The following is a 15766-nucleotide window of genomic DNA, read 5'->3' as shown; positions in this document are numbered from 1 at the left end:
TCTGCCAGTAGCCATGGTGGCCAGATAGTGTGCCATGTACAAGGGACCACAGCTACTCCCCCACCTCCCAACTGTTCACATCAGCACTGACTTCAAATAGTTTCCGTTTGTTTATACAGTAGTATCCCTGGTTACGAACTTAATTCGTTCCGGAGGTCTGTTCTTAACCCGAAACCGTTCTTAACCTGAGACGCGCTTTCGCTAATGGGGCCTCCTGCTGCCGCCACACCACCGGTGCGCAATTTCTGTTCTCATCCTGGGGCAAAGTTCTCAACCCGAGTTACTACTTCCGGGTTAGCGGAGTTCGTAACCCAAAATGTTTGTAACCCGAAGCATTTGTAACCCGAGGTACCACTGTTCACCTGTGGGCATGTGACAAAGCATAACACCCTATGCAAAGGTGTTAACACCTTTGCTAGAAATGAGTTAGAAATGGCTTAAGGACTCCAACTGGTGCGAAACTAGTTTGAGAAACAGCATTCAAACAGTAGTGTTTAGTAACAAAGTATAGGATACATAGGCATTTTAGAAAATGTCATGTGAACATGGATGTTCACATGACATTGTGAAAGTGTCATGTGAAACCAGTACAGTGGTACCTCTGGATATGAACGGGATCCGTTCCGGAGCCCTGTTCGCATCCTGAAACGAACACAACCCGCGTCTGCGCAGGTCGCGATTCGCCACTTCTGCGCATGACGTCCTTATGACCGTCTGCGCAAGCGCAAGTGGCAAAACCCAGAAGTAACGCATTCCATTACTTCCGGGTCGCCGCGGAGCGCAACCCAAAGGCGCTCAACCTGAAGCAACTTCAACCCGAGGTATGACTGTACTAGAAAGATAGTGAGTGTACAGTAAATGGAAGTGTGAACACAGCCTTCCTTGGTTTCAGCTGCCAGTCTGGTTAACTTTTGTACATAGATTAGGGGAGTCACCATCCTTTCCTTCATCTCAGGAAACAAAATGTCTTGAGCCATCCCAGCCAACTCCATTACTTTAATTGCTTCTCTGCTATTATGTTTGTGTCTCCCCCACCCCCACTATGTACCAATATAGCTTCCTCTCTTATTGGCAGTTACTGTCATTCGGAAAACAGAAAAAAAATTACTTTATAGTGGACATATTTTAAATAAACCCAGCATAATAACTAAATTTAAAAACCTTTATTTTGTTTCTTTTTTAAAGGTGGCTCCTTGGGGCAGTCATTATCACCTTATGAAATCTACAGAACACAATAAAGAATGCAAGTACATTTATATTTACACAGTGCCACACAAAATGTAAGTGGTATGGTTACACTGTATGTTACATATACAGAGACAAAATTGTCATTCAGTGAAAATGGATTGTTCAGAAGACTTTTAAATAGACTTTCCCCACAGTGCCTAATTGGCATTACTTACAAAAACAAGAGGAAGGAAAAGTCTGAGGAACAACTTAATTCACTAAACATATGCAATAAATTAAAATCTTACATGACAGCTCAACCAGTCACCATGCAAACAGTATGTACAGTGTTTTAATTCATACTGAGAACAAAGATTCTAAACCTAGATTTGTACGATAACTCAAGACATGAAAGGTTCCATGAGTATTTCAGGAACCTGAAAGGTTCTGCCTGAAATCTATAATCATTTTTAATGCAGAATTAGCTTACATGTAAACATGCTATCTGCTTAGTTCTACTTTGCACATCCTTATTCTATAGTCACATCGTTTCATTTATAACCAAACCAGGCAGACACTGACACAGTGCAATATATAACTCTTAGCATTAAATTCTTTCTAAGAAGCTAAACAGTCTTATAAAATACATTGATGATTTATATTTAGAACATAAAGTATGGATTTTAAAAATTATATATAAATATATTCAGTAGTGAAGTAGCAAGACATAATATAATTGAGAATTTGACAAAGTAAAAGCACCTTTGTGTTCCATGAAGAAGACACTATACAAGGCCAAAATAATGATGGTGATGATAAGGTAAATGAGAATTCATGATTCTGTTGTGGGGGGAAATTGTAGCAGTTAAATCTTTTGACTCAGATCTGCATCACACATTACAGTTTTACACATACACATAAACAGGATATGAGTGCAAACACATGCATGTTTGCAGACACAAGTCTTATAAAGATAACAAGAAGTCACAAAGTGAATACGAAAGGCAGTTCCAAGGGAGTATACTCTTAATTCACTTTGGTTCCTTGGATGTTTCTGTGAACCTCTGACTAGTACACCCACAAAGAAGCTGAGTTTGGCTAAAACAAAGCTTTGTTATGAAGGAATCCTAAAATGTGGGACCTGACATTCTAAGAGAGATCATTGTTTTGATGTGTACAAATTTGATTAGAACCAACTAGTTTTGTGCCAGTTATGGTTACTGCAATACCACCAAACAAATTACTAATATAGTAGATTAATTATTTGATGGTACGGTCATTCCTATTTTAATATTTTGGAAAAGTAACTTCCAGGTTGGTTGGTTTATTTGAGTGAAAATCTGATTAACAAATCAGCATAGATTGTGTTTGTAAGAGGAATGGTTTGCTATTGACATCATTAGAACTTTCTTCAAAATAAATATACTTAGGATCAGGTGTAAATTCAAGCACTCCATTAAAAATCAAGTGATTCCCATTTCAGTCAATTGAAACAAAACGATTTATATACTATTATTTTGGCTTAAGGAGGATTATCAATTTCACTGAAAGGTCTGCACACAGCAGAATTTCAAATTCTGCATTGCATCCCTCTAACAACTTGAATGTTACAACCACCTTATTCATCTGTGCCTTTCGTTAACATGTTCTGCAGTTGCAGAAGTTGCTCATGAAAAACTGCAGAGGGTTTTTTGGGGTGGGAGGGGAATGAAGGGGGCAACTGTGCTCAATGGTCTGCTATGGTCCTTGTGCTTGTCAAAGCCTCCTTACCAATTTCCAATAATACTTGGGGGGACTTCCACTGGCATCAGTATAACTGCCCAGCAAAATCAGTGCTACGGCAAAAGGCCTGGGAAAGTTTACAGTAACTGAAGATTCTATTTAAAAAAAAACAACAGCCAAAGGGCAATAGGTATTTCTCCTTTTTAAGATATTAATGCTTTAAAAATGTTCTGCTCTCTCCTTCTTCAGATTGCAATGCACCTTCCCCTTAGCCAAGCCAGTATTGGCTACAATGGCTCCCAACTTCTGCTTATAATCTGTATCTGGGCATGAATTCTATTGGATTCCCACCTCTCACTTTTTTCCATCATCCAAGTTGTTGTCTAGAAGAAAGCTGGTAATGGATTTCTTCAGGTACCCAGCAATTGTCTTGCATGTCTATCTATACCCCTTTCCTACAGTGGCTTACCTCAGACTCAGGAGTCCTCTGTTCCTACATTTGGAATGATCACATTGGTTTCAATTAGGCATGTCCTTATTGCAATAAATTAAAACCAGGTCTGCAAGTGCTTTTTAATTTTACAATGGGACTTTAGGGTTCTGTGAACTGTGCTGGCAAGTTGTGACCTAATATTTTTAGGCAGCTACATTTAATCCCTGGACCAAGTCTGTGCAATCTCAGTTAAGTGCTGTGACATTGTACAAACCTGGCAAGATCATTATTATACACCGAGTTAATTAACAGTGATGGTTTTGTTCCTTACAAACCTGAATGTACATCTTGCTGCTGCTGTTCAGCACTGCTAAACTCTTCTGCTTTATCATTTAGATGCTAGCTAATTACAGCAGCAATATAAATACAGCAAGCTACATCTGACACAGAAATAATGACAGTGTATTTGGATAAATGTTGAAGATTAATTTTTCTGGGCCACATAATAGATTTTTGGAATATAATTCTGTTCTGCAGTTTGGAAGGTGTTTTGGTGGCATCAAAATCTAAAATAATGTGAGCTGTTAAATGTTGGATTTATCTTAGCTATTTGGTATGGAACTGAGATAGGACCAGGAACAGAAAATGCAGAGATGTCAGCTAGTCTAAAGAAAGTTTCAAGTAAACAAAGACAGTTTGGACATAACATGTGCTACTCACTTGGATAGCCTTTGGAATTATCCCCATTCCTATGTAAATGGGGAAAATTCCCACTAGAGTGTGTCTTCTGTGTAGAGTCAAGCATTGCACAAGCTCCATTAATTTCAACAGGTCTTACATAAGCTCCACTGAGATGAATGGTGGTTTATATCATTACTTAGAAGACTGCACCATAAATTAGTAAGAAACAGGAAACAGTATAAAGTTTGATCTTTTTTGTTTCTTCTTCAAAATAGTAAAGCTACTAACAAGTGAATCCCACATTCTGTAAAACGTAAAGTATCCCAATATTTTACATATCATCTCAATAGGCCAGCCTGCAGTACTATACATGTAAAATAGGAGAGTGTAAACAAGATATTACTCATTTGCAGCAATGGGTGATACATTAAGAAAAAATGACTGTTGCACCTGAGGGGGGTAAAAAAGAGAAAAGGATACTAAACTAGAGTCAGAATTAAATAGTATATAAGAGAATCCTTAGTAGTTTGCAGGTAGGGAGAAACAGTTTTTAAAATTGCCTGATGCAAACAGATGTATAACAGAGAAAACTTTCTGAGTCTGGAGCATAGTGTCTAGTTCACGGTCTGGAACATCCCTATTGTTCATCCCTACTTATTGAACATCCCTACTTTACAGTTCTATTCATATGAATAAAGATGGGAAAGCACGGTTGAACCAAAGGAAAAGCAAGATGTTCCACAGCTGCGTCACAAGGGCTGGTAATCAAAACAAGGGAAATCCTCCTGAACAGAAGGGAAGTAATCTCAGGACAAAGTCCCAAGAAAAATAAATGCCATTACCCAGAAGAAACGCATGGGGCCAGAGCTGGGGAGGGTCGGGAAATTACTCAGTTGGCACATTAGCTTTAAAACAACAGCACATATGCTACTGCAAGAACTTGCTGTTGTTCAGGCAAGGTACTTTGGGAACAAATTTAGCTACGGTTAAAATACATAAGCAAGATGCAACAACTCATGATTAAGAGGACATAGGAGATAAACTCCTACAGTGGAATTCCACATAACGCTAAAGAGATCATTTTGTCAGGCAAGGAATGATCTTCTCTCCGCAGGCTGTTTGGGGGTTCTCACGGCTCTCCAGAGCAGATTTGAGGGAGGAGAGGGGAAGCCCTGTTATGCTAGTGTGACCCCTTGCACTGGCTTCCACTTGTGGAACCAGAGGTGAATTTAGGGCAGCATGGCAGCACTGGGCACTGAGCCTAGGCTACTCAGCATCACAACTATGACGTATCGAACTGAGCAGAAGGGAAGTTGAGAGACGGGGGAGTTGCCAAATTTTTGCCTTGCACAGGGTGCTACTGAAATTTGAAAGTCCGCTCGTGAATTTGAGTTGTTGAGATTTGGGGATGGGGTGGGGCAAAGTTCGCCAAAATCTACACTTCTGACATGGACTGCCATACATCCAGATTTCCTCAGACACTTCAGTGATTTCTGCCCAGAGGGCCAAATGGCAGCTATATCCGGGAAATTCCGGGTGTATGGCAACCCTATCAGTCACTGAACCTGGCCTTTAACGTATCTGGTAAAGAAAATAGCCAAATGTGTCCAAAGGAGGTTTGGGGAAAAGAACCTAAAAGGAACATACTATTATCCTGAAATTTTTAGAGGATATGATGTAGATTAAGGCACCCAGTTTAGTCTCCCCCCCCAAAAAATAGGGGTACTTTGGGATCTTTTGCAAAGAATTCAGTTTATTTGGGTATTCTGTCTCATACTTGAATTGTATGAGGGGGAGTAGGGGAGCAAGCCTGTTGGCCCTATTCCATAAATTGCACTTCCAACATTGTTTCCATGTATCGGGAAGGCAAACATCTGCAGAGGGACCTCTTCTATTGGGTGAAGCTCCTTGTGGGAACCATCAACATCCCATGCAGGGAGTTTACATGTGTAAGACCAGACTCTTCACTTGAGAAGTTCTTCCCTCTGTGGCATGGAGGTCAATGCCTCCACAGGCTCTGACATTGGAGGGGGGCAGACCCAGTACACTCACCCACACTCTTCCTCCCTCAAATTCGAGATTTTAATGCAACAATAAGGGAATATTGGGGAATAAATAGGAAAACGGAGGACATTTTTAAATAATATATGCCTGTTGTCTCCATTGTCTTCTTGATTACTGATATATTTAGCAATGCTGTATATATAGACAGATGTCTTAGTCTTTGTCGTCAGCAAGTTCAGTTCCACGTTTGTTTTTGGTTTTTTTAAAAAACACAAAACAAAACATTGCACATATTGATTTTTTAAAACCATTTTTAAAGTGCAAACTTTACCAGTATTTACATCGTTGGCAAATTAGCTCCTGAAATTATGCCAAGCCTCAAGGGAGCTTTCCAAACTCTGGGCTTTTCTCAGGAGAACTGCACAGCCTTTACTAAGCCTTCACTGTTCAGCAAAATACAATTCTCGCAAGTGCTGCCACTATTGCTTTCCTAGCACTAAAACTGCTAAGTAAACACTAGCCCTGATCCTTCCATGACAGGCAGGATTCTTACTATAGCAGGCTGGCAACAGCACAGTGCTAGTCTTCTACACAATTACATTCATAGGCAGATGCCTGCATCTGGAAGTGCCCTTGGAGCACAGTTTCTCCTGTGTGAGGTAGAGATGAGGGAGAAATCTGGTTTGGTTCACATCTTAATGGACTCATCCATGCTGTTGTTTAATGTCAATAGTAACCTACCTGTACCTCCATTAATTCTCCATTGTCCACATGGCATTCTCTTCCAAGTCACAGTCTATCCTCCTCCAGGTTTTCTCACACCCTCTCCTTATGGAGCATCCCTGGTATGAAAGAATCCAAACTGAGGGAGGTCAGTGATTTGGAGGAGAACATCATATGGACAATGGAAAATTAATGAAAGTACAGGAAAACTTACTGTTCCCATTAAACTACAGTATGGAAGAGCCCAATGTGAACATACCTTATTCACACTTCCTGAAACAATGTACGTGAATTTAAATACAGGTAGCTTTCAAAATTCACAGTTCTGTTAATTTTCATGACGCAGTTCTCCAACCCAAAGATGTGCACAAAAATGCATATATTAGGGGGAAATGTGCATTACTGTAAAATGCATAACCAAAACATAAAATAGCAAATGGATGCAGAAATGTAGTAAGCTAAACTTAAAATTATAAAAATGTGAAACTCATGAGAAACTGAAACTTAACAGTTTCATCATTCTCTAGTGTGAACCCCATTAAAATTAATGGGACATGTGCAACAGGGAAATTCATTAGAATTCAAGCAAATTACTGTTACAACATTCTTCTGCAACCAGTGCTGATAATTAAATTGGCAGATGCCTTTTCATTGTTTTTTAAACAAAACAAAAAAGCACCACTAATGTATTTCTCACCTTTTCACTTCCTAATCATATTTATTCACATATCTTATACAAGTATTTTCATACATGAAGTTTTATTTCAATACAAACTTCACAGTGATTGCGGTATTATTTTAGGCTAAAGACATTGATTTGAGAATACTGCCCTGCTATAGCTAGATGTTGGGAGAGCATCACAAATTATCACCAGAGAAATACATCAGACAATATATTTTAGTGGTTAAAAGTAAAAAAACAACAACCAAGGACAGGAAAAATGAAAACAAAAGCCGAAAAGATTATACTGTTTGGACTGCATGCTATTGTTCTTATTTGCTCATGGCAACATCAGTCACTAGACAGCTGCAGGTTTCTAAAGGGATGTGATGAGCGACTCCTATCACTGCATTTCAGCCAAAAAGTAGTTCCCATTAGACAACATAGATTTATCAAAAAGAGATAAATACCCATGTCTGGACCATATGATTGGCAGATCCTCATTTATTCAACAGTTGGGACACTATGTACAGTATATATATTTAAGATCATGAAACAGAAGTGGAATGGAATATAATATTTAATATAAACTAAACTGTAAGGCAAAAACAATTTTGGGGCACGGTTTAAGTAAGAATCCTCTTTGACTATTGGGCCAATGTCAGCAGCAGGCAAGAGAGATAAGAAACTCCATCACAGTTTCTACCTTATAAATATCTGTCTTCAGGAGATGCCGAAAATGTGACCAGCACTTCTCCAAGGTGTGTAAATCTCAGCTTACTGTTTGCATATGCTTCATAAGGGAACAGTAGCTACTATGTAAAGTGGAATGATGCAGGTGACTGCTCATGAATATGCAACCTCCCAACAAGGATTGCTGTTTCTTATTTATACTATACTTCTCCTAAACCCCAGTCTAGTTAAGATCATGTATTCAAGACTTGACTGTTCAGGATTTCTGCAGCGTAGAAAAAGCAGATTAGATTAAGGCAGAAAGATTTACACAAGTAATTAGTCTATAACAGATTCACCTCATTTCATAAAAGGTGACTGATGAGGTGAAATACACTGCCAGGAGTTATCCCCATCACATTTTAATACCCAATAGAAAAGTCTTCATTTAGTCTGCACAGGTAAACTGCAAAATTAAAGATTTGGTAGTTTGTTTAGAAGTATTTCTTCTTTTAAAAACAAAAATGCTGTGGGCATTGTGGATTCATCTTGGTATGATCATCTTTTCTATGGCACAGACAATGTGATCCCAGTTTTTGCATAAAATTGCAAGAAGAGTTACTGCGAAGAAGGTGCAAATGATATGGAAACGGCTTCTCATCATAGGAGCTATAAACTTGGCTATGGTGGAGACGCACACTAGGATTACGGTCATGAAGGCCAAGACTACGTTTATGCATTTCCCCAGCAAGACTTTGGCATTAACGGTTTCTGACTGCAGGGCTTGCTGTTCTTGCTGATGAATCTCCAGCTTAGAGACCCGTGTTTGGCAAGATTCCAAAGCTTCCTGTCAGTATAAAATAGGAAGGGGAAGGGGGGAAAGAAAAGTTAAGGAACCATCACTTTCATACATAAAATACATTTTCATTCTATCTGATTGGTTAAGGACATTACCCCCATCTGTGCAGAAATCAGTTAGCAAAACAATTTACCACTCTTTGATTGCGAACTCTACAATTCTATAATTCTATGCATCTCAAGGTTGAAAATGTATTAACACAAAAACATTAGAACAGGCAGCTGGATTAGGCCAATGGCCCATCTTGTCCAGCATCCTGTTCTCACGGTGGACAACCAGATTTGAACACAAGAGCACTCTTCTCCTGCCTGTCTCCAGCCATACATAAATGTACAGTACACAGAATCACAGAATTATAGATGTCTTTTTCCTCCTTGAAGGAGAACTGTGCAACGGCCAGTGTTCATGTTCAGTCTCATATCCTCCGATTACACGGACTGATTAAAAGCTTGGTGAACAATTCTTTCAATTCTATACTTATTTTGTTCATTCCCACAACAGCCTAGTGAGGGAGGCTATAATTTTTCCCATGGAGAACTGCAGTTGTTCCTATCTTGCAAGAGCAATGTCATTTCCACACTATAGTTCCATCAGAGATAAATGTGAAAAATTAGTGGTTAGATGTGAAAGCTCTGGCTATGAGTTTATGGCTGCAATCCTAAACGTGAAAGGGAATAAGCTTTATTGAATGCAGTGGGGACTTAGTCATCTGAATAAAGCTGCATTGGATTCACAGTATTTCTTTGAGAGGGAGATGCAAAAGTTCTTTTTAAAGACATAAAGAATAGGAAGCATGAGTGACTTCCTTCTCCATCTCCAAAGGCCCAAATCTAGCCTTAAATTGGAACTCAGATCTTTCAGTCTAAAAAATCCTGTGCTTTCATCACTGGACCACAGTGGCTAATTCTTTGGAAACAAAAAAATAATCTGTTACTTAATTTCAAAAGTTGGTACCTGAACATCTCGTGACCGTTCATAGGCCTGATACGCCACCTTTTCTTCAATACTAGCAAGTTCTTGCTTCAAGTTGGCTGTCTCGTGCTGGTGGAGGTCTGTTAGATCATTCAGCTGGTCTTCTAATCGCTCATACCTTAAAAAAACCAAAATTTACTTGGCTTTTATGTGAAATCTAATGAAAGTGCTTCCCTCCTTATTTGTAGGTTGCATCATCACCATTTTTTATCAGGGTAACTTTTTGTTTCCCTGCGCTGAAACCCTACTGGCATTAGAAAAGTATACTACCTTGAATACAAGCTGAACATTGTAAACCTTTTAAAAAGTAATTTTATATTATTATTATTATTATTATTATTATTATTATTATTATTATTATTATTACTACTACTACTACTACTGCCATTCTCACTAAGTTGTAAGTTTTTGCATGTGATTATAGAAACTAACATGACAAGAGTTTTTTTACCCCATGACTGCTCACCTGATAAGCCTGCTGAGAATTCTGAGAATACACTTCACACATTACCCTAACAGCAAATGTGGTAGCCTCTTCAAGTGCATATATGATGGGGAAGTGTTAACATGTGCCTATGTAGTACATGCAGCTGATCATTGTCATGGGTGGAGTTCAAGGGTACTTAGTTCATTCTTCTCTTTGTTGCATTGCTTTGACACCACCTCATTCTCATCTACCTGTGAAAATCAATTTCAACTGGCCAACATAATAACGTACCTGTACCTTTCCTCCTGCAGCGTTTGAGAAATAAAGCCATACTCTCTTTTGAATTGTACTTTTAAATTCTCAATGTCATCTGCCAACTGGGATTGTGCTTCCTTTATTTCCCGCAGTCCCTCAAAGAGAATTGATAGTTTCCCATGGCTTTCCAGAGCATTTGTTCCACCATGGCCAAAGGACTGGTTTCCATTGCTGTCCGCAGAGCCAGATGTTGCACTTGAGCACTCATCATCACTGGTGTATTTTGGCTTGGCCACTATAGTAGCACTTCCGCCGTAGGCCCTGGAAGTAGTTTCTGGCCTAAAATCATCCAGGCTGCTCTTTAAGTGAGCAATATTGTCAGCACTTCCAAATTTATTCCGGATCAGGTTTGCAAACTCTCTGGACTTGCTGAAAACAAACACTGGTGGTGTCAAGGAGACTCCTGGAACACCTGTTTTGCTGCTCTCATTGCTCTGGCCAGTAGTACGAGATTTCCCATGGGCATCTTTCAGGGAATGTTGGATTTCCTTCAGGCTGTCTTTGGAAGTATCCTTGGTACTTTTGGAGGAACCATTTTGTTCTATCTCTTTGAGCTTTCTGTGATATTGTTCCAATTTCTTCTGCAACTGGGCTATGGAATGGGCAGACTTTTGATTCTTCTTTTCAAATACTTGTTTAATTCGACCTGCTTGTTGTTTGTCCGCACTGTTCACAAGCTTCAAATACTCTGCCACATTCCCATCCCGAGCTGTTTGTTCTATTTTTATCTGCTCCGTAACTTTCAGAATCTTTTGCTTCAAACTGTCTGCACTGAGTTTTACTTTGTGAAACTCAAACACACCATCAGGTACATCAAAGTTGAGGTTGGTGTCCGAACCTCCCCGGCGAATATTAAGAGGCAGGCTGAGGGTATTCATATCATGTCTTTCCACCTATAAGAGATTAAAATTCAACCTTAGTTTTCTATGAAATAATTCATAAATAATTCTAAGAAGAAATTAATATAAGATCACAAAGCATGACATTATTTGTGATGTGGGAACATTATTGAAATGCAGGAACTTGGGCCAATGGGGAAATAAGTGTTCTGCTCATTCAGCCATGCAGAACACTAGTATAAACATCCAGTTAGCACCACACAATCCCCTAAAATAGTAAATACTAGGAATCTAATGCTGTAGTCCTATACACACTTGCCTGGGAGTAAGCACAACTGAATATAACTTAATTCCTTCTGAGTAGACTATGCTGCTCAGACCAAAACAGTGCCATATTACTCAAAACTGGCATCAAATGATAAAGTTAATACCATACTTAGCACAAAATGTCTTCCAGATTAAAAAAAATCCATAAGGTTTTTTGTTTGATATACAAATAAATTATCCTCCATTTTCCTAACTACACTCTCTATATTAATTTTGCTGAGCAACTGTTCCTGGTTTTCAGACCAAGCAAATACTTCAGTTCTTTTTATCAACTTAGTAACCAATGCGACACATTGCTTTCTTATTTGACCTCTTATTCTGTAGCTCAACTGGTACCCCTAGCAATTTGATCCAATAGTACATTATTTCCCTTCCCTGCAAATGAGCAGAGCTAGTTTCTCACAGCTCATGAATATTATGTACATCTGACAAACATCGGTACATAGTAAGTATGCTTCTTGAGACAGCACACATGCTATACCTTTAAAGCACACTTTAAGAACATTCTCTCAATCAAAGAAAGTTGGACACTGCAATTCACCCCTCATTGAGTTACAATTCTCAGCAATGACAGTGCCTAGAATTCTTTGAGGAAGGAATAATGTGCTTTGAATGTGCTTTATAGTGTTTACACAGCCTGAGTGCAAGTAATATATCTTCAATTGTACCCTAAGTCTGAAAAGCTATCCAGTCATGAAGTGGAAAAGTGCTAAGATGATAAGAGAACCTGGTTTGTAATGCAATGTACAAGGCAGCAGTACAGTATCTTAAGTTATAACCTACTGGATACTTTGCACATTGGACCTGATATGCATAGTCACACAATGCAATAAAGGAGGTAATCATTATTATTATCCTTATCCTGATTCTTAACTGCAGCAAAACATAATTTTAATTGTTCAAGACTGCCTAGAAAAAACAACAACAAATCAAATAGAAATGAAAATGTTCCCTTATACAATACTTCTTATGTAGTGTTTCTGCACATGCATGAAGAAGCTGTGGTCAACATTATTCTAACTAGGATGTAATATGCAGTGCAGATGAGATGTAACATGCTCATCACAAAAGATACGTGCACCAATCAGCCTTAGCATTCAAATTATGGTAGGTGTTTTTAATTAAACATGAATGAATTTTTACCACACATAATAGCCAGACTAAATCGGAAGTCTCTGCTGATGAAGAAGAGTTTGGATTTGATACCCCGCTTTATCACTACCCTAAGGAGTCTCAAAGGGGCTAAGAATCTCCTTTCCCTTCCTCCCCCACAACAAACACTCTGTTAGGTGAGTGAGGCTGAGAGACTTCAGAGAAGTCTGACTGGCCCAAGGTCACCCAGAGGCTGCATGTGGAGGAGAGGGGAATCGAACCCGGTTCACCAGATTATGAGTCCACTGCTCTTAACCACTACACCACACTGGCTCTACTGATGAGAGAGAGCAAAGGGGCTGACTATATACATACACACACAACATAATTCCAAAGCCCAGCGGCTCGCTTACTCAGCTTTGGGAAGGCAGCATGAGGACTGTGTGTGTGTGTGTGCGCGCGCGCATGCACGCGCACCAAAAAGGGCCTTGAGGGGCCATGTATTGGACCACCCTGGCCTAGAGGCATACTTAAAATGACAGTGAGGCGGAATTCCTTGGTAACAGATTTTAAGAAGAAACTATTTTCTTAGAGACTGGCCATGTTCCAAACAGGAAGGAAGAATATCACTGTTGGTATTTTAGTAAAGATTTATTAGTTTATTTCAAATATTTATATTCTACTTCCTGGCCTTCATTCTCAAGGCAGCTTGCAACAAAATTTAACAATCCATGCAAAATAAAATGAAGGCAGTAGCCGAACATGTTATCGCTCGCTCAGTTCACAGTATAGGACAGTTTTGATGAATGAGATTAATGGTCTGTCATGCTAATGAAATGACAAATGCATTGGCTGAACAAAATTCAATCCAAATTAAGCCGAAGCATTTCAATATTATCTCAGATCTATCACTGAACAACTGACAAGAATTATGAATTATAAGATGCTCCTATAATATATGTGGGCATAATAATTATATTTATAAAAGCAGCATCTATTCCATAATAATGATCTAATATCCAATATGGTTTGCTTTTTGAAAGCGGTAAAAAAGTAATCTCAACTCTGAATTCATCTGCAGGTTCATCCGTCACACTTTATAACTGTTACTCAATAGACGTACAACACACTGCAAATGTATAATCAATAGTCTGACATATTGCCACAGGGATTTTAAGAATTATGGGAGTTAGACCACAGAGTGATTACAGTGACATGCAATACACCACACAGCAATTCAGCACCAAAAGCAGAAATGTCCTCAGACCTTCATGATTTTAACTCTTGTACGTTAACACTGAGCCACTCATTTCCTAAAGCAATTCAGCCCTCTCGACTCATAGCAAACTCAGACTAACATTGTCGGCTTACTAACATGTTTATACAAAATCTAATCAGCAATGTTACCCAGGACAAAATGTACATACTTCCAAGGCCGGGTGGATCTGCTCACAATCCTACATAAATGTTTATTTCCTTTAGTACAAAAGTATTCTAAAAATATTTTGCATATATCAAGACATGAGCCTGAACAGCTGCTGTTCTGACCCTCTTCCTCCCTGCTTTAAACGATGGAATCTCTCTTCCTCACAGAGGTAAATTGCTCCCCAAGCTCTGTGGTTTCCTATGACATGCCATAAAACTGGACAAAAGGCAAGGGAAGGAACAGGGGAGAGTTCATCTAAGGCTGTGAACTTACCCCATTTACTCTGCTTCCAGTGCACTACCACTGCTGGTCTGAGAAGCAGTGTACACATAACATTAGTTGTAATTCATATCTACATGTAATTCAAATCATATCTGTCATTTTTAAAAATTAAATACTCTCTTTTGATGCATTATTCCCCACACCAGCTTCAATCCAAACTGAGAAAAAGAACAACCAATTGCATGTTAAGCTGGTACTGTGTAAATAGTGTTAGCTAGAAGGAAACAACATACATACAGAATCACATCACCTACTAACGCCATGGGGTGTTTGGGGTGTTAGAGCAGGGGTAGTACCTCTGGTGGGGGGGGGGACACAATGTGCTTTTTCTGGTGTAGTTTGCCCATCTTCGGTCCCCACTCTGCACTCAGCTCTCACCTGTGGCTCCTAGAAACTATTGGCATGTGACAGTGGCCACATCCTGGGAACGGCTTTGACTGGCCTTAAACCATCAGTGACTTTCCCTGCGTGCAAAGAAAGGCTCTGGTGGATAGAGCAGACGAGAAAATGGAAGCTAAATGGTTAGGCTGGGATGCGCCAGATTCAGCACACCTTGCCTGTGCTAAAAGATCTATAGAGACTAGCAGTCTGTTTTCAGGCACAACTGAAAGGGCTGTTCTTGACCTTTAAAGCCCCAAATGGCTTGTTAGCAGGATTTTTAAAGGACTGCCTTCTTCAATAGAAGTCTTCCCGAAATATCTGCTTCTGAGACTGGTCTACAGGTAACCCAATATTCAGGAGATGAGGTGAATGGCAACTGGGGAATTAGCTTCTTCAGTGGTAGCCTCTCACCTTTGAAATAGCTTTCCTGAGCAGATCTATGAAGTGCCTATATCATCATAAGGTGAAACCTACTACATTTTAAAAACATGTTACTGAATTTAAAGTTTTGGTGAACTGCTGTTTTTAAAATTGTTGGCTGCTTGTTGTTTCATATATATTTTTGTTGTTTCATTGTCAATTGCTTTAAAATGCTTAACATAATAATTTGTTTTTGAGGTGCCGGTCAGAAAGCATCTCACCAGAGCACAATGTTAACTATCTCCCATTACAATATTCATTGTAGAAATGTGAACGTGAGTAAGTAAAAGGTGTGCCACACTTATCTGGGGTGGACCCAGAGGTAAGTTAGGTGAACTTAGTACACACTGAAAACAATGGGAG

General features: G+C 39.2%; 1 protein-coding gene across 3 annotated transcripts in view; it reads right to left on the bottom strand.

Moving 5' to 3' along the window:
• Nucleotides 1–6300: 6300 nt before the first annotated feature.
• Nucleotides 6301–15766, bottom strand: part of TMCC3 (transmembrane and coiled-coil domain family 3) — a 92923-nt gene continuing 83457 nt past the window's right edge. For all 3 annotated transcript variants that reach the window (XM_081210950.1, XM_081210952.1, XM_081210951.1), the window contains exons 2-4: nucleotides 10613–11529; nucleotides 9877–10012; nucleotides 6301–8910 (exon numbers count right to left, since the gene is read on the bottom strand). In XM_081210950.1, the coding sequence (XP_081067076.1) occupies nucleotides 8608–8910; nucleotides 9877–10012; nucleotides 10613–11529 (1356 nt within the window). In that variant the 3' untranslated portion in view covers nucleotides 6301–8607. The remainder of the gene's footprint in view (nucleotides 8911–9876; nucleotides 10013–10612; nucleotides 11530–15766) is intronic.

This window comes from Podarcis bocagei (assembly GCF_964188305.1).
Source record: "Podarcis bocagei genome assembly, chromosome: 10".
Classification (NCBI taxonomy): Eukaryota; Metazoa; Chordata; class Lepidosauria; order Squamata; family Lacertidae; genus Podarcis; species Podarcis bocagei.
Note: the sequence above shows the minus strand (reverse complement) of the source record. Positions and strands in the feature narration are given on the sequence as shown.